This window comes from Lineus longissimus, chromosome 5 (genome assembly GCF_910592395.1).
Source record: "Lineus longissimus chromosome 5, tnLinLong1.2, whole genome shotgun sequence".
NCBI classification, from domain to species: domain Eukaryota; kingdom Metazoa; phylum Nemertea; class Pilidiophora; order Heteronemertea; family Lineidae; genus Lineus; species Lineus longissimus.
The window spans coordinates 22,223,556-22,248,435 of NC_088312.1; the positions used below are offsets into that span (position 1 = coordinate 22,223,556).

General features: G+C 42.4%; 2 protein-coding genes across 2 annotated transcripts; both read right to left on the bottom strand.

The window, feature by feature from the left end:
- Positions 1 to 2,555: 2,555 nt before the first annotated feature.
- LOC135487948 (achaete-scute homolog 1-like) lies at positions 2,556 to 13,639 on the bottom strand. The gene is made up of 2 exons (XM_064772255.1): positions 12,727 to 13,639; positions 2,556 to 4,862 (listed from the first exon to the last, which is right to left on the bottom strand). The coding sequence occupies exon 1, from the start codon at positions 13,476 to 13,478 to the stop codon at positions 12,732 to 12,734; it is 747 nt and encodes a 248-aa protein (XP_064628325.1). The 5' UTR covers positions 13,479 to 13,639; the 3' UTR covers positions 2,556 to 4,862; positions 12,727 to 12,731.
- Positions 13,640 to 24,089: 10,450 nt separating this feature from the next.
- Positions 24,090 to 24,880, bottom strand: LOC135488613 (basic helix-loop-helix transcription factor scleraxis-like). Its single transcript, XM_064773257.1, has 2 exons — positions 24,362 to 24,880; positions 24,090 to 24,170 (listed from the first exon to the last, which is right to left on the bottom strand). The coding sequence occupies exons 1-2, from the start codon at positions 24,878 to 24,880 to the stop codon at positions 24,090 to 24,092; spliced, it is 600 nt and encodes a 199-aa protein (XP_064629327.1).

The following is a 24,880-nucleotide window of genomic DNA, read 5'->3' on the forward strand; positions in this document are numbered from 1 at the left end:
CATCCCCGGTTCTCGAGTTGCATGGGGTTCCGGGACTTGGCAGCATTCCCTCAGTTTGGATGATATGCCGAAGATTTGGCTGGCTTATGTCAGTCAATTCTTTTCGTTTGACGAACTGGCTGATTTACCAAGAGCTTAACCAGATAAAACTTAGTTCTTTCTGGAAGGGTTCGTTGGTGATGGAACCTGTTTTGTCATTTGCTTCGTGAAGTATCTTAAGGAATTACGCAGAATTGACAAACATACACCAGGTTGTGAAGAGCTACGCCGACGAAGTACACTGCACAGAAACGAGCAATTGTCGTCAGGGACATCATGCTGTACTGATTAGAGTTACACTACCTACATTGTATTTCAATTCTCTTACATATTCATGTAACAAAGAGACGAGCCATTGTTTGCTGGCACGCACCATGAATTCCTCGGACACCACTCATTAATATTCCTGGGAATGATAGCAGTGTCGTGCTTAATTTCTAACTTATGTCCAGAACCCAAAAGCAACGTTCGCTAATTCTTTACATTTTAGGGCAAATGATCCTTTTTGACAAGAGTTGTCGTAACAATGTAAAAAGGATCATTTGCCACTCAATGAAGCATTGAAGAGTTGGACGGACCTCATACAGTGACCATGAGTATACGAGTTGCCAATTAGTCTGACCACAAAGGGATGACTCCTTTAATACAACCAGTGACAATCGGTTTATAATCACTTTTATGATCTTAGATAAAGGGCGTACTGTTTACTACGCCATTTGGGGACAATTTCAACCACTTGTTGTCACTGGTGATTATAAAGATGATCTTTATCCATCAAGTTTGACTCGTGCCAAAACAATATACTTCAGAAGTTCCTGTGGGAAAAAAGCAAATGATATCCTCCCAACTTATTGATAAGTGGCGGTTCAGGTGTTATGATACTTTTCGCGCAAAATGATGATTAACCAATGAAATCGATGAAAAATATGATAATTATTTTTGCCTCCGACCTAAATATGCAAACTGACTGACCTTAGTTCAAGAACAATGTGTCCCGGTCCCCCCACTCCCTTTATTTAGGGGGTACATAGGCTTGTTCCCAAGTTTTAAAATCACCCCCTAATGGAAGGAAACAGCATTTTTTTGTACCCCCTATTTGCTGGCTTTTGTGAGGAAATTGACCCCCTATTTGAAGGAAGGATTTGATCTTACCCCCCTAATTGAAGGGAGTCTTGGATCCCTACCCCCTAAAGGAAGGGTCAGCCCATACATGTCATCAGGCCAACTTGTAGATTTCCAATTAATGGATGACATGTTATGAGGTCTGAGGGATTGAAAAACAGAGGACTGCTAGTCATGATAACTGAAATGGCAAGAAAGAAGCTGAAACACTGTTATCCAAGGACAATGAACGGGTACAATGACTGGTCCTCCACAGGGTTTTCCAAAGGATTTTGAGCTGGCAGTACGAAGGAACACAATTAATAATATAACCTGTGGAAAACAGTGCAAAATACTTCAAAATACTTCCTGACGGACCCTATTCTCTCTGCAGCGTGGAAAGAGCGGGAACGGGGTGGCGGGAAGATTCATGACCGCATGCCCCTGCGCGTTAGATAATTTTAACCGGGGATAAAACGGCCCGTAAAAAGGCCTTTTTAAAAATCTTTTCGCGGAAGAAGACCCAGGGAAGGAAAACATGAGAAAATATACCCCTATTTTCAGTTTTTGAAGGGAAAATAGCAGTAATAACACCCCTATTTATTGATTTTTCGGGGATTTTTCCCCGAAACAAGAGTGAAAATTAACCCCCTTTTCCCGAAAAATCGGGAACGCGCCTGCGGCCCCCTTGACTATGGAAGTGGGGGGGGGGGGGGGGGGGGGCAATGTGTCCACTATTCAACATGGCCGAGTTTGTCATTGTTTTGTGAACTGGCGGTTTGCATATTGGACCCCCCTGCGAAAAATCTTGGATCCACGCATGGGGTGTCTATATATACAGTATAGCCTTCTGGACTTGAATGATATCGATATGTTGGTCCGAATGTAGGCCTATCGATCACGCCGAGGGGCTGGGGGTGGGGTGGTGGGTGGTGGTCGTTTATGACTTTCTGTTACTGGGCTACAAGGTTCCAGCTATCATTTAATTGATAAATGGTCTCTAATCTTTGACGGGTGTCTCCTGATAAGTGGCAGGCGGTGCTTCTCCAGACTGTCGGTTCCGGTTATTCGAAAATTTGCTGTTAGATGGCGCTGTAGGGCTTGCAGGGCGTTGACAGTGAGGGAGTCTGTGAACATAGCTAATATTGGCGGTATCGTTCTGGTCTCTGGTGTTTTGTAGCCACAGTATAAGTAGAGTCGGGAATGAGAAATAGGAAATAAGTAGCATCTTGGTTTGGCATCTTGGCACTTTGCGCTATAGTCCCCATTTGCACACCAGTCTATTTTCTTCCTGGGAACCTTTTTGAGGCGAAGGTATGGATAATACTAGTCACTTCCGATTCTGTTTGACAGGTGGCGACACTGACGACTGTCAGAACGACGGGCACATTCGAAAAATTGAAGAATGTCGTCAATTTACAAACAATAATCTTTTATTCGACAAAATATCATATGGCGTACAATAAATTACGAAATGCACTCAATAGAATAAAGGAAGCTGGTTTATAATAAATATGGCATTTGCCGGGTAAACTACATCATACTCGTAGGCCTCTTCATTTCGATTCTGTTGCCAATTCTTAGAAGACGGATCAGTCCATCGATCATTCAGCGCGCAAAGAAAACCAATACTGCTGAAAGGCCTATTCTACGGGCCATGGTGTATACATGTACAATCATGGTATCTACTCTGACTAAAAGCTGGCTGGGAGGCGACTTTTGCCCCAACCCCTGACTGGCTTATGAGGCCTAAGTTCCCTCCTGAAGTAAATTGTGTACACTACTGTTTATATACACGTAACAGTACTTTACTCGATACTTAAAACTGCAATGGTAATTATCGTATTAAAAGGTGGGTTAAGAGGAGTAAAGAGAGGGAAACCTGTATGGAGAAGGAGAAGGCTGTGAAACATGATCTGAAACAAATAAAACATTGTTCGATGTTCGACATTGAAACCGGTATGTTTGAGATTTATAGTCTCATAACAATTAAATAAAGATGTCATAGGTATAAAAATGTGATGTGTTCTTCTAATCTAACACACAAATACTGGAGATTCCTTCGAATAAGGCGCAATGGTCAAAAACGGAAGGGGAGGTTTTTAGATGAAAATTTATGAAATGTCTGGTTCAGGCGAAATGCTCATAGATTATTACTATCGTTGCGTTTTATCCAGAGGAATTCCCAGATTATCAACATAGCCTACACACACAGAACCGGATAATCATTTAATACAGTACCGAAGATCACCAAAATACAGCAGTTAGCAGAATTAAAGCTATGTACCTTGCAGCAGTTATGTAATAACACATTACAAAAGCGAAACCGGACAGCATCTCTGTAAGGCCAAGATCTTTTGCTCAAAATTCAAAATTTTAAACTGACTTGAAGATTTTCATGTCTTTTTCAACAATGTTGTTTAAAATATCGACACATGCCGAGTTTTACCGAGCTGTTGTGTAAAGTTTTAACATTCCACGTGCAATTTTTATCAAAGCGGAACAATTAATTTCTCACTTGAAAATAAAATCATAAGCAAACAACAAATGGATAATAAATAATTTTAGCCTTAGCAAACAAGCATTAAATATATGAATAACCAAACAGTAATATCAGCAGGAGCAGCAGCAGCAGATCAAGAAGCAGTAGCGAGGTTAAGAAACCATACGTGTGCGTGCACCTATACGTGTACGAGTACTCGTAAGTCGGGAAAATAAAGAACAGTGGAACCCCGGTCGGCGACCAGCCCGGCAACGCGACCAACCCGCTATTACCCCGGTAACGCCACCATTCCACCTCGGTCCATGAGTGGTCGTGTTACTCGGGTTCCACTGTATCAGAATTTTCATTGTCATTTTCAGATGTTAACATTTTGCTCGACGGGTATAGATCTTTGGAACTCCATTAGGAGTACTGTTAATGACGAAGTATGCAAGTACAAGAACAGGTTACACATATAAGCACGGATATGGTGCTATACATCCGTGAAGTAAGTTTTTGCTAAGTCGCCGAAACGCCAACGCGAGCGTCTTTGCCATTGTTAGTCGTCCTGATCTCCACGTAAAACAATCGGGTAGGCGTTCGTTCGGGCGTTTCGGGAACTGTGCAAAAACTCCCAATCAACACGACTGTTACGTATGGCAAAGAAGGTCAGATTAATTACAACTAGTTATCAAGCTAATTAAATTATGGTAACACACAAAATAAACAAGCGCCTACATGTATATACAGTCCGACGAGTCGGTTAAAGCTTTATCCCAGTAATTCAAATCAGAAACGGCCTAATATCGTATAAAAATATTTGATTAAGCCTCTCTTAAGCAGCTACATTTAAATAACGCACATGATAATATAGTTTTCATCTAAAAGCAGTTATTCACAGAATACTTTTCATTTCTTTCATATTTACATCGAACACTTAAATCTTAACACAATTCAACCAGTTGCGTCAACTTGCCGTCTATAACCGTGCCCCCCCTTGCTAGTAAATCGAGGCTAAGATATACTATATCAGGTGCACTCGTGGTGTTTATCACCTGATTCAATCATGAATTCAAATTGTCACAAATGATTTAATCCGGCCAACCTCGCACAATGTTTATGTCTCCTCGATGGATTCTCAAGTTTCGTTTCCACGGCAACAGCATCCATGATGAATATTTGCGACCAGAAAAGGCAGGTGATGCTGGGTGTCGCTTCCATGGCAACGCTTGTGATGGACCTGAAAGCATACATAACGATACATTGATATCAAATTGACTTTTAAGATTTATATAATATCAGACACGGGTTCCTCAATCTGAATGGAATAAACCTGAGACTGAAGTGGAGTTCCTGAACATGCAATGTTGTCGACATTCAAGAAATCAAGAGTTTTAGTTGTTAGGCCTATGCTCTGCAAAGCATTTCGAAATACCCTTCATTTGATACTTCGTGACCCAAACCTCTTTCTTCTGAAGAAATAAACTCGATTTTGGCTACGGCAGTAACTCCTTGTCGCGAGAGTAGGGATAAGGCAGGTAACGCCGACGAATTAAGAAAGTCTGTGGTGTCATGACAAGTCCTACGTGAAATGTATGCAAAGGGTTGCCTGCCTAATGTCGCAAAGCGAGCACCATGCACGCCGGGGATGCACACCTCCGCTCAACGAAGCGATAATAATTTTTCTTCTCTTTTTATGTTTTGAAGGGAAGGCGTGGTCCTTCCATTGTTGATATTCCAAACATAGCAACAATAAATGTGTGTTCGATGAATGCTATTGCCTTTGTGTAATGACAATCGTAGTACCGTAATTTATTCATAAATTCGTCATCTTATCTTAATTAAAACACTGTTGGTAAATGTCAATAATTTTGAGCTCGTGCATGCAACCATAAGGATGTACGTATTACCATCAGTATGACGAAGTTCTTTTGTCCAAAACTTGAAATTTTAACTTGAAATTGAGAATTTTTGAGAACGAAAACATGGACTGCATACTGAGAGTGCTTTCACGTGACGTCATCACCTGCCATGCTTGAGAGACAGACAAAAGAAAGCATGTACAAATGACCATGACATCATTTCAGTCAGTTAAATCAGGCATGACAAATCATTGTTCTGCCCTCCAACATGGCTGACCGTGAAAACAATCTACGTGTCTACAACGAAAACAACATGTTTTAATAGACTTAGATACTCTAGTTACACCCATCTAAGTCCGTTCCTGAATATTGTCGTCCAAGGCCATTCAGCATGAAATAAAATATGGCATTCTTTCCACAGTTTTGTTAACATGAATTGTATGCTCTCTTGGAGGAAGACTAGCTGCATTAACCGAACCACTGCATCAGGTTGCACCAAGCATCCACGGGACATAGCGACAGTCCACTCACGAAGCAAAAGTACCATCAGGGCAAAGGGAAAAAAAGAGCGTTTTTTTTCTGGAGAAGTGTCCCGGGGCGGCCAATCCAAAGCAGGTGTTACCGAGATTCTGTGCTTAACAAGGTCCACTCCCTCTCCTGGTCGTGTCGCACACTCCTTAATTGAGTGTGCTGCCAATCATTACAGTCTAATTAATAACAATTAGTCTGTTCTCCGAGCACCCGAAAAAACTCTCACTATTTTGGCTAGCGCACCCTCATTAACATCTAATGTGAAAGTTGGTAGTTGAACATGTTTTGGGATTGGACAGTTCTGTTTTTTCCACGCCTTGTTATAAGAGGAAACCGATCTTAAGAGCCATGCAAGTTTGCCACACGTTTGGCATCCGTTGGAACTCGAGTTTGACTGTCCACGTAGTCACATCATTGTCGTTGGTAGGAAAACATTAACAAATGGAACGTTATTCATATCTGTATTGGAACACCACTTATAAATTTAAGATACAATGGTTATATTTGATAGGGGTTGGACCACTAAAAGGATTGGCCGACAAATGTATTTCAAATTGATTACCATTTGGTATTAATATGCATGTGTACGTGTTCATGTAGTTTAAGGAATTGAACCCGAGGCGGAGGACCTTGGTTGAGTTACCAAGACACTCGAGGGTGGAGCTAAAATACAGTCCAAACCCGAGCCGACAGGCGAGGGTTTGGACGAAATTTTAGCTCCACCCGAGAGTGTCTTGGTAACTCAACCAAGGTCCGAAGCCGAGGGTTCAATTTCTATTCTAAAATACCTCGAACTTAAAAAGATAGGCCACGAAATAACTTGAATATGTGCGAATTTGGCAAATTCCATCCATCGCCTGCCCGGAGCGCCGGTAGCGCCGTTGTTTACATTATGTTACGGCAGCGCGTATAGGAAGTCCGGATCGGCTCGCTCAAGTGACGCTAAAATCCGCGCAAATGGGCTATTTGGAGCGTTTTTCTCAGCAAATATGTGTGGTGCTCATTAAAAAACTTAGGGTGGTTGATGCTTCCTTGGCTGATTTGTGTTTGAAGCAGTGTTTTGAGAGCCTCAAACTTCTGAAGTGAGCTGTGTGCATGGTTCCACATTTTAGTGCAACCCGAGGGAACTTTGGTAGAGCATCTTGGTTGCGTGTCCAAAACACTCCACTCTCAGAACGAGGCTTATGCATTTTCCATTTAAAAGTTGACTTTACGGTACCAAGGTATTTTAGAATCATTGATCATCGTTGCAGTGATTTCGCAGGCCAGGGTTCACCCTACCGAGCTTTACCAACCAGGAGTTCCTCGAAAAACAAACGTTAAGGTCTAACTACGGATCGGGACGATTCCACTGACTAGATTATTTGTTCAACGGGTAAGCCAAAAAGATATTGACTGGACGTGTTGAGATTCCTTGGCTCGACACACCTACCGGTCAAAAGAATTTAAAAGTGAAATGTACCCGTTCCACAATATAAGGAAACTAGCACTATACCCGTGGCGCAGGCAGGTTCAAATGGGCTATACCTTGAATAGATTGAATTGCAATGAAAATCTAATGCAATATCAAAGGAGCAATATTGAAGAGACAAATTAAACCAACCATTTGTCCACAGACTCGGACCCTGTGGCGTGCTGTATGCGTCCATATAAAAGTATATCAATTGGTCTGATAGAGATGATGACTGAGGCAATGTGAATATGCCTCGTTCCTTAGTCAGCAATATGCCCCTTTTTATACGGAGATGAAGAAGGAGAACCCAGATAGGCCTTCACATGTCGGCCTCCAAATGGTTCGGACCAATTGCACTATCACTGCATGTACTATAACTTTACAATGCATGCTCCTCCTACATGTAGCATGATCTCGGGCAAGGCACTTAGTCGAAAGGCAAGCTAGAAGTTCAGTATCGTGAGCAGCTCCTTGATAAGGCCATGCCAAGTTCAGAGTGCCTCTTCAGATACATCAAGTATTGAAACGTGTGGTGAGCACATAAACAGACCATGGTAACCTTCATTTGAAAATCCCCTCATAATCAAGGGCTAGCTCTGGCTAACATAGCACCCATAAACAATAGACCACCAATTTGACCCCAGTTCCTTACTGCGGGAAAACCCAAATCCAGCAACCAAAAGTACCAAAAATTCATTTTTGTGTACATTTGAACTGCACACATGCGTTTGTTTACAATTTCTTTCCCCGCGAAATCTCGAAGATCAGGTGACCTGCAATCGTGGATTGAAAATAACATTAACCTTGGTTCAGCAGGTCAACAGGTACAGGCTGTTCCAATCATCCCCCTACAGCCAGCTGTTCAACAGGTAATGTTAGACACCCCACAGGGAGTGCAGGTAATTGATTAAGCCCCTGCATAACTAAACAGCAATGACTTAGCTTCTGTGAGTGGTAAGGAGAATTGACAGTGTCCGATTAAAAATCCCTCACTACTGCTCCGCTGAAGTAAATTTCCGAAATTAAACATAACGTTGCATCAGGATGACTTATCACCTGCAAACGTGCAAAGTTTCGATGCGAAACACTACGCCCAAATGGCACTTTGTCGAGCCGCCTTATAGTATTATGATATAGATATAGCCTGAATGTTTATAAGGAAATATAGCCTGAATATTTGTCCACAATGTATAAGTTGTTAGACTTCATACAAAAGTTTGGATTTTGAGCAAAAATTGTCCATGAAAAATCACTAACCAGGGGAAGAATCAGCTCGCTAACACCACGCGCATTCTTGCGTGATCTCGTGATATTTGGTTTATCGCTCGCGATTGAGTCGCGTTGGAAGATTTTGAGTCGCATTATGCTCCTTCTGTCGCACACATTTCTTATACGACCAGGAAGCGCAGAGTAAAGTGCCTTGAAGCTGAGGATGTCAATCAGGTAAATGGTGGGGTCCGGGAGTTGGCCGTGGGTGGCGGGATGGGGCAAGGTTTCGCATCATTAATCAACACCTAGGCTAGTTATTAAAACGCTATAATTTTTTTTCTTTGATAACTCGTTTGCGTGGGATAAATTGAAGGAAGTCACAAGTTTACAAAACCCACGAATAGCCAGGAGTGTGAAAAGCAACCTTCCCATAATTTTACCCACGGGTATTCTAACAGCATACATGTACTACCTTTCTACCTTTTGACCTTCCGTTATTATGGATAGCACAGGGCATCTCAAAATGGTAATAGGAAATGAAGAAACCGGTGTGCAAGGGATAGTAGTCCTACGGCTGATAGTCCGTGTAGCAATAGCCCGCATTGCTAAATGTTTTGGTTAGGGTTAGCGGTACAATAGATCATGCTGCTTAATTGATCAAATACAATGCTACCGGACTATGACTCCAGGGGGACTATATCCGCTGGCACACCGGGACACGGCATACCGGACGACCTTTTTTATTTTTGGAGGAGATCACAACACTTCATATTATCTCTCGTAGAAGGGTAGGTGGTGCAGCTGTAAAAGCTCTAATGTGTAGAAAAGAGCTGGCAGTACACAAAGAGGTCACGATATTACTTGTACTGACGATACTAATTGTACCATATTACCTTACGCATCCGCTTTTTTTAAACACAAAACATTTGTACCACAAATTCTAGCTCTATTCAACACACAGTCTGCATTTATTTGACCTTCTGGAACGTATTGCATTTTCGGGGCGGTATCTTGGACCTGAGAAGCAGTATACTCTATTGATGGAAATAGGTCAACAACATGATTTCGCGTTAGATTGCGTCTTTGTTCTTTTGTGTTCTATGATATAGTACCATTGGTTAAATATCTTTCAATATGGTCGACCAGTTGCTTTTAGTCCAGTTTGAATGGTACGTGTGCTGATATTTTAAGTGTAATTTATTGTGAAAATGTTGTAAATAACTCTGGAAGTGCTTGGACAATGACTTGCAAAGTCTTCTATCATAGAGTCAGCTGACTGCTTTTTTGGTCCTGGCAAATGGGTGGTGCGGATTGAGGTGTCTAAATCTTAACCCCCGCCCGCAAAATAGGACACGTTAGTCCGGGACATTAGTACTCTGTCGTATCTTTACAACTATCGTTAGAACTGCTAACTCTGTGAAAAACGACACATGTCTTAATATTGTCAAGGATATTTGGGCACAGGATTCGTGCTTGAATTTGCTTGGGGCGACTTGCCTGGTCGAAAAACCGCTGTGAAAGAACCTTGAAACAATGCCAAAGAACAACGGGCTACTGTCAAGTCACGTTGTGAGATTAATGTCAAAATTAGCGACATTAATGACAAAATCGGTCTTAATCTATCGCACCAGGACTAACACTCAAGAGGTACTTGTTTTTCCGTCACACTGTGTTTCTTTGCTGTTGGTTGGCGACTTGCCAAATTTGAGGCTAATTCGATTTCATCACAATCGACCAACGTTTGAAATCCTAAATTGTAAAAAAAGCTCAGCTCGGATCGGGGCCGACTCCCCAGATGATTTGTAAGCAGAATAGCAACCTGTGGATTCGAATTCAGTTACCATAGAAGCGACTTTTTAATCTAACAAATCATTTTCTAATAATATCAACAAAGCTAGTTTGATATAATGATGGCCAATGTTCACGAAAGGTTTATGGTCAACTTTTTTATATCTTGGAGTTGTTTATTGGTGATGGTTTCCTGCGACACGTGATCCGAACTTTGCAGCAGACGAGCCATTCATTACATTGAGAATGACAACATTAGGAACACACGTCACGTCCGCAATGTAATGCTCACCCGAGCGCACACAACTCTCCAGAACCAGGTCAAGAAATCTGTTCATTGTTGTCAACTTCAAAGGTAGACTCGGTCATCGGAGAATACTTGACAGTGACGAATCTTTGGTTCCTGGTGCAACCACGTGGAAACAACAACTAGTCTGCAGACCATTTTTTATCCTGATTTTGAACAAAATATGACACATTGAAAAAAGCGCCTGCTCCAGTGTCACTAATGGCTCTGCACATGACAATTTTCATGTGCGCAGAAGTATTGGCGGTCGTTCACATTTGCTATAAACCTACTGTAGGTCACCAGAGGTCGTAGAACTTGCCTTGGTCTCATGGAATCCCCAAGTTCAGCACGTCATGTGCTCTAATGCGCTAGAAGTAAAGCGGAATTCTACAGGAGAAGAAATACGAGTTCCGTAGGGCAATATCTCAGTTATAAGTTGGTCATTAACAGGCAAACTATTTTGATAAGACCAGCGTTAAACTACATAGCGCGAACAACTACGAGTGCGAACATTTGCGCAAACACCGCTGATCAACAAAAATATCCGTCACTATAGGACATGTTCGGAGTAAACCTCCACATTCAACACCTTATTGCCACGAACATTTCCAGATGACGGGTCTTTTCATAGTTGCAGTTTAATCAATGTTTTTATGATGCGCTCATCAGATTTTACACCCCTCTTTGTTGACCGAGTAACTTTACGGCAGACTGCGTTCATCGTTGATGCACTTTCTAATGGATTTGCTAAGGACCATGATGAGTTTTGTTATGAAATTCCAAAAGGTGCGTTCGTGCATGTTGGCAACATATTGGAGGCATTTTCAGCCATCCCATCGGAATTTGAGACTTCCGGCATGTTTTCCAATCAGGCGACTGAATTATATTGCCGCGGGACTATTTTAACCAATCGGAACATTTCTTGTTGGAGAGATTTTAGACATTACCGAATCCTGAAATTGGGAATGCCGTTGGTGCAAGTGACTGTTAACAAACTTGCCCAAGACCCATTTCCCTCCATCCCTATATATGTGAGCTACAGTTGATGAAGATGTTGTTGGGTGAAAGTGGCACAAAGGAATGTCTCTGAGAGGTACTTCATCTCTCAAGGCGAGCACCCAAATTTTCTGTGATTGCCATGCGCAGAAACCCTTAGCAACGAGCGCACCTAGTGACATGGATAACCCTGTTACACGAAGTAGGATTATCAAATCCGACTCAATGGTATCTTTTCAAAGTCAGGCGTTCTTAAAGGGAAGTTCTCATAACGAGACCATGGTGAGATTTCACAGGACGTTTTTTGCCACTACACCAACAATAATCTCCAATCCAGAATCCCCTTACGAGAGGAAAAGCACGATGGCTTTATAAGTGGCTTCTGACAACAAGTCATTCCGACAATCGGACGTTGTAAAGTTTAGCCTGACACGAGACAGACTCATGCAGTCATTGCGAATCCTCGGTCAGACTGTCGACAGTGAGTCGACACTTTCATTTCGTTTTGTGGCCAGGATTCGACACTGATTCCAACATATCTTATGAACATTTTCCTAATTTCTTTCACTGAATGATTAACATGTGATCGATAACTTTTATCAGAAACGATCGAGGGATCAACAGGTTTCGACACTACGAGCACGGTTGTTCACTTAAATCGGCGTTAGCAGTGACGTCGGCGTTAGTTATAACGTTACTGATTTGAGCTAACGCTGGCATTTATCTCTAACGCCGATTGACTGATAGAGCAACTTGGCCCAGTAGATTTCACGCCAATTGTTAAGCTAACACAAAGTTAGGACAGTTATTATGAACGATATGAAGATTGGAGAGGTATCACTCTTTACTTACTGGTTATTCCTTCAAGAGAAACCATTGGAATTGTTCGGAACTGCACCTCCCCTGCATGGACTATGGTATATCCTTGCATTCTTGAGAAAAAAGAAATTTTGTGATAAAGTAGTGTTTTACTTACCGATTTCACTGAAACCAACTTGCGAAGTCTAAGAGATCTTCGTCTTCCGGATGGAAGATCTCCGTCTCAGAAGCTGACCCTGAATCATGTGATGTAGCGGAGGAGGCGCCAGGCGACAGCGCCGATGACGATGACATAGCAGAGGCATAGAGCGGAGACAACGTGGCGTTCGTGATGATACTGTTACCAAACGCTGCATTCACAGCATCATTCTCATCTAACATCTGCTGAAGCTGTTTAATATAGTCAATAGCAGATTTTAAAGTGTCCACCTTGCTCATCTTCTTGTTTTTCTGCTGCCCACTTGATTTCATCCCGGGCAGATGCTGCCGGAGTGTCGCAAACGTCATGTTTATTAATCGCACGCGGTTTCTCTCGCGCTCATTCCGCCGCGCCACTGTCGCAGGCGGCTGCGACTTCCCAACACCGCCAAAGTTCAGATTCAGATTCAGACTCGAGTTTTCGTTTTGATTAAAGTCCAGTCTTCGTTTACATCGTAATAACTCCGTTTGACCGCTGCGGATCTTTTTGACAGGTTTCTGATGAGGTGATGGCGTTGCTACGGGTGTGGACCCGGTGCTGCCTGCGCCGCTACACCCAATGTCACTGGCGTCCGTAGTGACGAAGATGTGTGGTGTCAGATGAGCGGATCTGTCAAAGGAAAAAGCATTATCAGTAATGTGCGTCAGCGCCAGACTTAGCATATCCTGCGTCTTCACGGTGCTGGTAGCCGCCGTCATGCTGTACGCCATGACATTTAGATTCCGTGGGTACTAGTCCAGCGCAGAATATTTCCCGTTGTTCGTACGGTACACTTTTCTCGTTGCCAAAACACCTTGTGTTCAGCTGTTCGGAGGAGCTATTATCCAAGTTACCGCATATAGAATAACACCCTTTTGTCCGAGAGAGGACCTTAAATATTGCCTCTCGTCCTCACCAGTCCTGGGCTCCGTCCCACCATTGTACCCCTGTCAAACACTCGCGCGCCTGACGCGTGCATTCGACCAATCAGCGCCGCGCCCGTGTCGAGTACGACCCCCGATGGCATCCATCGCCAAATCCAGAGTGGTTGATAAATAGAGGTGACATTTTGAAAGGCCCGGTTAGGAGACACGCCGGGCGCTTTACACGCACTGCATACATAATCAACAATACAACACCAGAATCTCGCCGCATTCAGGTCAATCAATAATGAAAAGGCCTTTTATGAGATTTAGCTTATTATTTATGACTCCTCGGGACGTGATAGTCAAACTCTCAATCACAAAGAACTCGGTTACCCTAGACGTAACGTACGCTAAACTATCAGGTTACTCAAATCCTATAACTGAGAGTTGCATCAAAATCTCCGCGGCCGATCAGCACCCTCGTAAGTCACCCCCGGGAGAGTATTTCCCGGAGTTAATTCCGATGAAATGGTAGTGCACTTTCCAACCAGTTGCTTCCGTCTCCCTAGCAATTCGCTCTGGTCGCCTGTTCCCACGGTTCGGGCGCTCCAATGCGTAACACAGACCTGCACCGCAGTCTGTAGAGGGAGTGCCGTGGGTCCACTCGTGCCGTGAACAAAACCACTGCGCGGGTTTACCTCATCAGAAGCATTTCATCAAATTATAATCAACTTCACAGACTCTCTAGCGGTGAGACTATCATTAGTGTCATTATTGCACCCCATAGTAGTTCGTTCAAAGACGTTTCACAATTCGCTTGTATTCCTAGCAGTGTGAGCACGGATATTGGTCGCCTTATCCATGTATCACTGAGAGTCTCTTGATAAGTAAAAAAAAACGGAATGGAGTCTGCGTTTATTGTTGTTTGGGTCTATCCTTAGCAAGAGGATGGGTCAATTTTGTTCATCCTTTCAGATTCTGCATGGCGTCTATGATATTGGACCGACACTATTCACTGCGGTACTAAAGTTAACTGAGTATCTGTGTCTGCGTTCGCTCTGGTGAGTGTCTAATGCTAAGTCAAACTTGGGACTTCGGCAGATTTACCTTATGCCTAAATCAAACAAATGTGACTTGGGCAGTTTGACATCAAGCAACATGGCCGCCAGAAACAGCACACTCAAGAAAACCCTCTCAATTAATGCAGTTATTTCCTTGATTGGAGACAAACTCTCAAGTGGGACGTTGGAATACAAGGGAACATGAACTTTTCGTTCTTTCTGGTTTAGCTTGTAAAACAAATAAACTTGCTTTTGATGGACCAGGAGTCGCCCATCTCCAACAGAACGCGCCCTACTGTCATCAATTACTCCATGACAATACGAAGCACGATTGAATATCATCCACCATCCTCATCTAGTGTACTTAGACCACAAATCACGCGTTTTCATTGGCTCACCATTGTTCGGGGCCACCAATTGAATATCAAGGGCTTTTGTCAAAACAATAGGCAGATGACGCGGGGATCGATCATGCAACAATTGTCCGCGTGACAGCGCACGAGCGTTTTTTTTCTCACTGAGTTCCTTCCCGCCACCTGCGGTGAGATAAGATAGTTCAAGTCACTATCTTTGGACGCGACCTGAGATATCTCATGTACCCAAGATCCAGGGGGTCCCGTTGACATCCATTTACACGAAGTTGCAGCAATGAAAGGAAGCTTTCCTTTATTTTCTTATTCAGTTAATACCGCAGTAGATTACACGGTTGTAATCGCGGAATAACATGTATCAAAAGTTGATGAACAGTTTTGCCTATGATTATTTTGGCCTATATCATCATTTGCCATCATCATCGCCATTGCCATCATCGTCGTCGTCATCGTCATCGTCATCATCATCTCATGATCATCTTCATTTATGAATCATATCAATCCATTCATCACAGAAGGATTGGCAAGTAAAATTTACTGGCATCTGGTTGGCTGTTGGTAATGTGACGTCATTCATGGCAAGAGTTTGTAAGAAAGCATACGACAAAATCGAATTTCAAAAACATTGCTTTTTTCCCGTCACCGCAGATTTAAAGTACAATTTCACTTTTTTTGGAAATTTCAGACAATTTTCTAGTCTGATTGATTGCCTTCTCTACACTGTGTCAACAATAGGTAGTCGGTTCCGTAATTAAACTTCTCAAGTCGGTACTGGTGGGGTAAAATTACACAACTTGGAAAAATATGTATTCATTGAAAATAGGTTCAAGAGCTTTTAAACTCTTGATTGTGCTTAGATCAAAAAGAGTGTCATATTTTCATTCTTGATACCTATACTAGACCTTTGTTCAATGGAAGTATCATAAAGACTCAAAAAAAGCGTCTTACAAACCAAATTAATGTTGGATTTTTTAATTTAATTTTTGGAATGGAAAGCACGAGTTTTGTTCACCACTTCAGAATTTAAAACTGATTTGAAAATGGGAGTCGCTGTATGATTTTTTACGCTCGCTGTCTTGCAAGAAGATGTTATTTTTCTATCTGTTTATAACTACGATGTAGAATAGCGATCAGCTTTGCACCGGTTGTCAATTTCAAGATCGAGTTAGTGCATGAGAATCGAAAGAGCAGCTGTATTTGTACGTTTTAGTTATTCTTCATTAAAGTGTAAACAGCCGAAACGCCTTTGATTTTGCTACTTGAACTTGAATTTGGAAAAGTTCCAGTTGCGTCAAAACAATATGAATATACATGTACATTTCAACAATGTCGTTGTGTAGAATAAACAAATCCATCTGGCATGAGGAGAAAAACCACAAAATGTTTTGAACCAAGTTGCATCGAAGGAGTAAATAGGTAACTAGCTCCGCATATAATTTGATAATAATCATGGAAAAATCATGCATTCCAGATTAGGGGAGATTTTCAATCAATTACATGTAGGTCCGCATCATTTGTGATTCTGTTGGGTTGCTATGTTTAACCTCGTGTCAAGATTAAACCGCCACTTCGCAGGCTCTCTCTCTCTGCGGCGCTATACTAGTTGATCTGCCACGAAATCATGATTTATACACATTAGTCAAAGACTCTCCTTGAAAAGTTCAAAAAGAACAAAAAAAGTTTGTCATATTTGCACAAGATGCGGATACAGTTTGATTTATTATTATTTCGCGGTATATTTAGCATCGCAAATGGCTTTCTTCGGCTCGGGTTTTGTTGTGGCGTATCGATTGATAAATTGCCTCTCTGAAGTTTGACTTCTCGTTTACATACTACTTAAGAATATCACCCAGTTGCGAGTGTGTCGGGTGGAGTGGCTTCTGTGAATTTGCGGTTTCAAACACTCGGTTTGTTTCCAGTGCCCGAATCTCAAAAAGGCGTGTTTGACCACAAAGAATTCTGGTTACCGGGTAACATGCCAAACTACATGTGACTACGTCGAATGAAAACTGGGTCTAAATGGAAAAAACAGTTTACAGCAGTGCATGAATACTAAATGTCACTTCAAATTAGCAAGATATATTACTGTAAATTGTATGCGGTTGAGGCATGCACAGTTTAGCATTGACTAACTTAAACTCGTTGGAAGTAATTATTAACAGGAGCATATTTTAGTTATACACGGATCAAGCGATGCTGTCGATGAACACGACGTTACAGTTGCACTCAAACTGTTGAATGGCTTTTTAAAAACACACAAAGGCCATTTTTTCCTTCAAACACCTAAAGCGTTTCTGAAATCTGATAGGGGTGCCAAACAATTCAAACTCGGCACCATGCGTTCCGTGCAGGTCCTTCTCAAACCAAAGAAAGTTTATTTATCTGAAATATACGTTTCATATTTCTCAAAATCTGATCGCTCAAATTTCAAGAGGGCAGATGGTGAGACAGAAGAAATCGCGTCGAGAAATTATGCGTGTACCTTTCCCTTTCTCGCGCCACAGGTGGCATTGAAAATGGCCGCCGATAGTTTTGTTGATCGCCTGAAGGCCAAGACAAATTGGACGCTAGGACTGTAGTTCATCATTCCTCAATTGCCTCTACCCTTTGTCTGTAGACAAGTTATGGCTCCTTCGCTCTCTTGGTAGCCTATAATTTATTCATTCATTTCTCAAACTATCTCTGTGATTTTGTTGCAATTATCCATTAGGCACTGACGGTTTTTAACTCGTTCGAAGAAACCAGACTGCTTTCAAATAGTGGTTGAAGCTAGATATCGCCCCCAGTTTCTGCATCTTGGTAAATGCATCGGCACACGTGTCGTGTCGATGAAATTACAGATATCTAGATTATAACTGCATCGTGGCTTTTTGTGTTGTCCTCGTTGGTCTGTGATTATGATCCGAAGATTTTCAAACAAAAACAGATGATGAATGGCATGGACCAGTGAGATCTGGTTTTATTACCAAATGTGTGTTATTTTAAGCTCCCTTATACACTGTTGACGGCGAGAATCGGAACAATGGTTTTGCCGAGTCGGCGGAGAGTGCTTATGGTATCTTGCTGGGGTGAAGCTGCTTGTTTCATTTCGCGACCTTTCCATCTGGACAACTTTTGATAAATACGTTGGTGCAGCCAGTAAACTCCACTGGCCTTATCATTGACGCAGCATTGGAATACCGACTGTCAAGGAAATCTATTTAAAAATATTTGTAGTACTTCCCAGTTTGCGATGACCTCAACAAGTGGACCATGCAACTCTTGGTGATATCTCAGCCCAGCAGCATAATGCTAACGGAGCGGCTGACAACATAGTTAGCACTCAGGATGCTGCTCGGGCATCCCCACCTTGGCCAGTGGGCATCGAGCCTAGTGTTAATGAACACGAGTCGAAACAATAAAGTATGATGATCGCACCTCGCAATATACTTCGTCATTAGTTCGGATTGCGAAATCTGAGAGATATCCTTTGGCCAGGACATTTGTGATCCTAGAGAAGCTCTTTAGGTCTTGATAGATATGTTTGGAGCAACATGCTGGGCGTAGATCCAGATACACGGTGTCTTTGTAACTTGCCCGAGACAGGGTTAACGCAACCCTCGCCCATGATACACAGAACTAGCGTTCTTGCCACCGCGTCGTCGCGTGGCTCCATTCGTTGGGAGCCCCAGAATCACAAAGACTCTTTGAGACTCTGCTTCAGGAAGAATTCCTATAGTTTATGTCTCCTTTCATAGGCACACGATACTCGTCAATAGTGCGTCTCCACTGTGAATTCAAATTATCCATGGGTCTATTTTCATCATATCTGTATAGAAATTTGCATTTTTCTAAATTATTTCGAAGAATAGGGAAAAAAAATCATTTTTGATCGTAAAACGAGACGACCACAATGGCAGTGTTTGCGAGAACGTCTTAAACGTGTAACTCTGTCAACACTGGGATGAATATTCTATACGAGCCAGGGAACGTTACGCCGGTCGTGTGTCGGCATCCACGTGTTGCTTGCCTCTATTGTTGTCCTAGCGTTCCCAGGACCTCGTTTTTGTTGGAGACCTAAATTTGACGGAGTCGATCAGGTATTGCAAATACACGTATAAACCATTGCGATTCAAAACCATGTTTGCGATCTGGGCACTGTCTCGTCTCAAATTTTTGTTGATAAATTGTTTGCCCACCCTACACTGGTGGACTGGTCATATGACACCAACCACCGTCAACCCACCTGACCACCTCCGGGCCTTCTCTCAGATGCAACATGTCCTATTGTTTATAAACGGGCGTGATTTTTGAAAATTACTGTTCAAACAACGCGTTGAAACAGTTGTATAGAGTGTATTGTTGTTGCCCATTTTTAATAATATGGTAAATCAAATTCAAATTCAAATTTCGTATGTTTAAAGGAACATGAGCTTTTGTGGTCAACATGAACATTAGGAAGGCCGTGTGCAGAATGAGTTTTGTGGTCAGCATGTAAACAAGGCTTTGTTGTCAGCGTGCACATTATATAGCTGGGCAGTTTCCGCCGTGCGCTTTGTAATCGACATGTATAGCTACGCTCGCTCAGAGCATGAGCTTGATGAAACGTGACCGGGGTGTATATTGATAAGATGCAAAAACCTTCGTGGTCAATATGTCAGACTATGGACATGTTCTTGATGACGGTTGTTTTCATGAGAGACATGATGGTAGCAAACTGGTATAGAAGCTGGTGCCTGGATTTTCTGTCTGTTTTTGAGAATGACTGTCAGGTGACTTCAGAGGGAACGCCATCTATCTTTTTTCTGTAAAACCAGCGAGCGGGCACGGCGCATTCTTTCACCATGAGGTCCCGGATGTGGTAGAGACGAATCAACTTCAGTCCCCGCCACCCGCAGAAAGCACACAATGACATGTTGTATTCATGCAAGGCATAGATGTGAAGTCGGAGTTCGGTTGCAAGGAAAACTGCCCTGCACGCCATCTATAGGAACTGTTACGAATTGCCCGCGACAGCACGTGCTTCATGAAATGATGCAGGATGCAATTCGTCATCATGGAGTTGCTATTTCCTTTCATTTTATCTATCGTAATTATTCTTTGTCTTTAGAGTGCGCCCTGGCGTGTTGTCATCAAATGTGGCCGCGGGGAAACATGGCGGCGGGTTTAACGAAAAGGTGGAAGCAGGTGAAACGAAGCAGATGACAGGAAACGCTCAAATGCAAGTCATCCGAAGATGACCCGAAGGTTTCCGGCGAAGGACATTTGACAGGATTTTACTCTCACTTGTCCCGGGAAAGGGACCTGCGTGCGGCATGCTACCAGCGCAGTAACATCCTTATGAATATTTCATGACTCTTCGGCGGCCGTCTGCGCATCTCTACCAAGGCGGGAAAGCAAGACCGAACGCGTGTGCCACGGGCAGTTTCGGCACCGTGACGTCAGGGCCGCTGTATCTTGTCGCTTGCAACACTAACAATCAGCAAAGAAAATGGATTGGGCCCCTAAATAAACAGAGGAAGAGTGACAATTTGTGATTATCATAGCAATTAGTTGATTTCTGGTTGTGTAATCTTCGGGAGGGAGAGTCGCGTGAAGTCGGCGGGTTCCGCATTGTTCGGCGCAATCGGCCCATTTCCGTTCCGTTGCTGCTTCCATATTGCTAGAGTCTGCACGGACGACCGGGTGATAGATTATCTAGTATATCACACCAGTTTTATTGCTAACTTTGTCACGCTTTTAAACAAAAGCACCAAAACGCCGCCATGATTAAATACAAAATGTTTTCGCCTGGGCACGTGACCTCTGTAATTGCAGACGATCGTTGCGACGAATCAAATCAAATAAAACATGGACGTGCGGTATGCGCGCGCAGCAGAACAAGGAAACATGAAAGGTTTGTTATTGATTGAAAAGACCAACTACAAAATTGGTTAACCTAAGACAAACTCATTTATTAAAAGAGCAGATTGTAGCGGCGCATCTATTATCTTTCGGATTTGTTATGACTAGTTTTTACGACTGCATGGATTTGATTTCCTATACTTTCGCGAGCGTAAAATAGCTTGGCGTTTACAAATGATATTCAGATGCATCTTTTGGGCATCTGAGCTATAAATTCATCTAATAAACGTATTGTCATCTTCCGAAATGACGGGAAAGGTGTTCGATACAACATGTGACTGATATTTTACGATCGAGTTTAATTTCCGGATCGAATGTACTTTTACGAACGCGAGTTTGTATCTTACTGAAAAAGAGTTTTGGCATGAGCTATTATAAAAATCATTATTCATAGTTTTAGTTAACTTACACGTCATTTTTACGGATTTTTGACGGAATATGTAGAAGAACCGTCCGTATCAGCTTTCACATTGTTTTAGGTAGGCCTACATGTACGTGTAGCGTATGTATATGCTTGTTGCAATTGATTCGACATGTTTTATATGAAACATGTATAATCATCAGAGAAAATATATTTTTTAATTTAGGGAGCTTGCTCTGTTTGTTGTGGAGCCAATCCCAATAATTAAAAAAGATCGTGGTGTTCTCTAGCCCTTATAAATCCCATTGAGTGGTATCACATTTCAGCATTCAAATCATAGATCCCAAATACATTTTTACTTTGTCAAAGACACATGATAGATAAATTATGAACAAAGGTGGAAAGGTATTTGCCATTAAGACCCATTGGCTATTCGGCATGGCAACATCTTAGGCGATCGAACACCATGATAGAACACTCCGGAATATTTAATTTGAAATTATGAATGGTGTGCTTCTTCACTATCATTACTTTCTCTCCTCCGCCCCGGGAGATACCATGAAAATTATACCTCCACTTGGTGAAGAGTGCGCCATCAATATTCATGAGGTGAGTGTCGCCTGCTCTGTTTATGGTGCCACACCCATACCAGCAGACGACCTGGCTTCGCTTGTCACGCCTCAATAAAATGCTCACCTAACGAATTAATTAGCCGCATTCGGATATATTATCGATGTCACAATGGCGGATCACAACGATGACATTGACCCTTAGATCACCAGAGTCTTTCAAAGACTCTGGTGTTACATAGCAACCCCTTTGCTAGTCACGTCTGCATGTCAACATCTTTAGTTTTTGTACAGTATCGTACCCTCGTCTCAAAGTCATATTTGAGTTCGGCCAAAGCTTTGAAGAACTTCCTAATTATCATGGTCGGAAATAACTAGGATGCTTTTAGGATAAAGATAGCTTGGGTCAGAGTGGCCGGTTATCAAAAATTCGCTGGAAGTTAGCACAAGTTAGATTGTTTGCGGTTTTACTCGTGAGCTGTAAGAGTACCTTTCCGAACAATCACCAACACCTTTTCAATATCATCCCAACAAACACTGTCATCAGCCATAAACTATGAAACAAAAATCTAGTCAACATGTTTTCGTTTATTGTCACTCGTCCGTCTAGCTGATCATCGAAACCTGTCGGCCATGAAGACAAAATTGCCGCTTTAAAATCGCAAGAGCGCCGCTTTAACTCAACAGGTCTATTGAACTAGCTTAATTATGTCCTAAAACGAAAGATAGGATGCCGCTTTTATTATGCTAAGTCAAGCTCATTATGTTTATAAACTAGCAAGTAGGGACAAATTACTATACTTTGCTTTAAACAAACAATGGCGACTTTTCTGATGACTCTCGTTTGGATAGCCCAAGGCTTGTGAGATGACGCGGACGCAGGTATTAACGACTTGGTGTTCTGAGGCACCACACGCCTTGCCAGTAAGGCGGACCATGAAGCTATCTTCATGGGCGGACTGACGGCCCAAATGCGTGGAGGAGATGATGCATGAAAGCGTGTTCGGTGTTCGAGGCGCCATTTCGACATGAGTTCTACCTGCACTTGTCTGGCTAGTTTGGGGCAGTGGCCCATCCCAAACACATTCTGACAAATGTAACGATCTTCACTGTATAAACGTGTGAATACAACATTAAAAAATATGAAAAACAAGTGATAAAGAAGTTTCAATGTGTCAAAGATACATTTCATTTCAATATTCCTTGACTACACATTGTGTTTCAACTTCTATTCTTTGAAAGAGATTGGTACTATTGACCACTGTCTTGTCTTAGTTGCAATCGAGAAAAATACCACAAGTACATTGAACGGACTTCTATACACGGTGGGTTTTCCTACGGTATCGAACGAAATATAACGGAAATGAACGACCCAAATCTAGAGAGTGTTAATCGGTAAAAACGAGGCTGATACATAATCGATTATGAAACGAGATTGTAACTAATGTGTTTTAGAATTCTCTACAATTGTAGAACGGAATCTTTCGGAAAGGTACCCAGACGCAGTTTTGCCAAATAAATCGAATGATCTCGGCTGCAAAACGCCCATCAACCAAAGAGAACTATAACCACTTCAGCTTCAAGATGACGATATCGCGTGCAGGCGGACACCATTTGCATTGGGAAGTGCTGGGCTGCTGGTAGCAGGATGACTGATGGGAGTTAGCGGCGGGACTCGAGCAGCACCACGGAGCGTGCCGCTCGCTAGCCAGGTTTGTCCTTAAACAAAGATACCGCCTTTTTCTAAACAGAGGCCGCCTCATCCTTAAACGTGGTCGATCAATTACATGTAGTCATTAAGAAGAAAAAAACTTCGTTGGTTTCAGATAGAGAACATTTTGTTTTATAGGTTGTTTTCGTCACTGGAGATACAGATGTGATAAGTGGGGTCAATAACTTCGCTCACTTTTAATCAAAGCTCCGGGCTGGCTATGTGATACACCAAATATTTGAGTTGGAACTGATACCACCAAAATATTTTCAAATGTATTAAAATCGTAATACCATTCATACTGGACAAATTTGTTCAGATTTTCTTCGATTTTGGCACAAACATTTTGCTCGCACTGAGAGTTATACGAAACTAGGCATGGCCCCTTGCACTGTTAAAATGTTCGATATCAACCCTAATATAAATATTACCTGTCATTACAGGTTGGCGCGGATAGTAAATAATTGTAAAAGTTTTTTGTTAGAAATAGGTTTACTCATTGTCTTTCGTTTCATGCTCCCTATGCAGCGTGACCGAAGCTATCGCATTGGTTGTACATACAGTATGATCCGGCGTCCTCGGGTGCTTCCTCACGGTGATTCTGAAACGAGACGATGAATACGCGGGTGTTAAAGACCGACTTATAAAATCATTTGACAAGAGAATGGTACATGTTAATCGAATTTGTTCTTAAAAAGGGCCTATGAAATATGTACATGTACATAGTATATATTGGGTATTTGAAGAAAAAACAACTAAATGGAATAAAGAGTAGCATATTATTATACTTACCGATCCCAGCGAAATCCACCGAATATTGTTCTCCTTTGCCGTGGCGAGTTCCACCATTCGGACCTGTTGCGATCCGGCCCCACCAAATCCTCTGCGCTGCGCGATGAACCCCCGATTCGGATTCCGAACCATCATCGAATCGTGTGTATCAATCATCTGCTGTAACCGCTTGATGTAATCAATCGCGACTTTCAGAGTCCTGACTTTAGAAAGTCGTTTGTGTTTGTGTTCGAAAGGCACGTGTTTACGTAATCGGAGAAATGCTGTGTTGACCGCCTGGACGCGGCGTCTTTCACGCGCGTTCCGCTGCTGCACGAGATGCGGCGCTTTCTCGCTGTGCGGGATGTGTTTATATGTGGATTTGCTCTTCTTATGTTTAGGTTTACTCTCCTGTTGTCTTCCTGACGGGAAAGCACAATTTGTCCAAGAGTTTTGTAAAGATTTATTGCCGTTTACCCCAGTGTTTCGCTGCCCGGCCAAGGCGCACGGATGACGGTCAAAAACATGTTCACTTTCCAT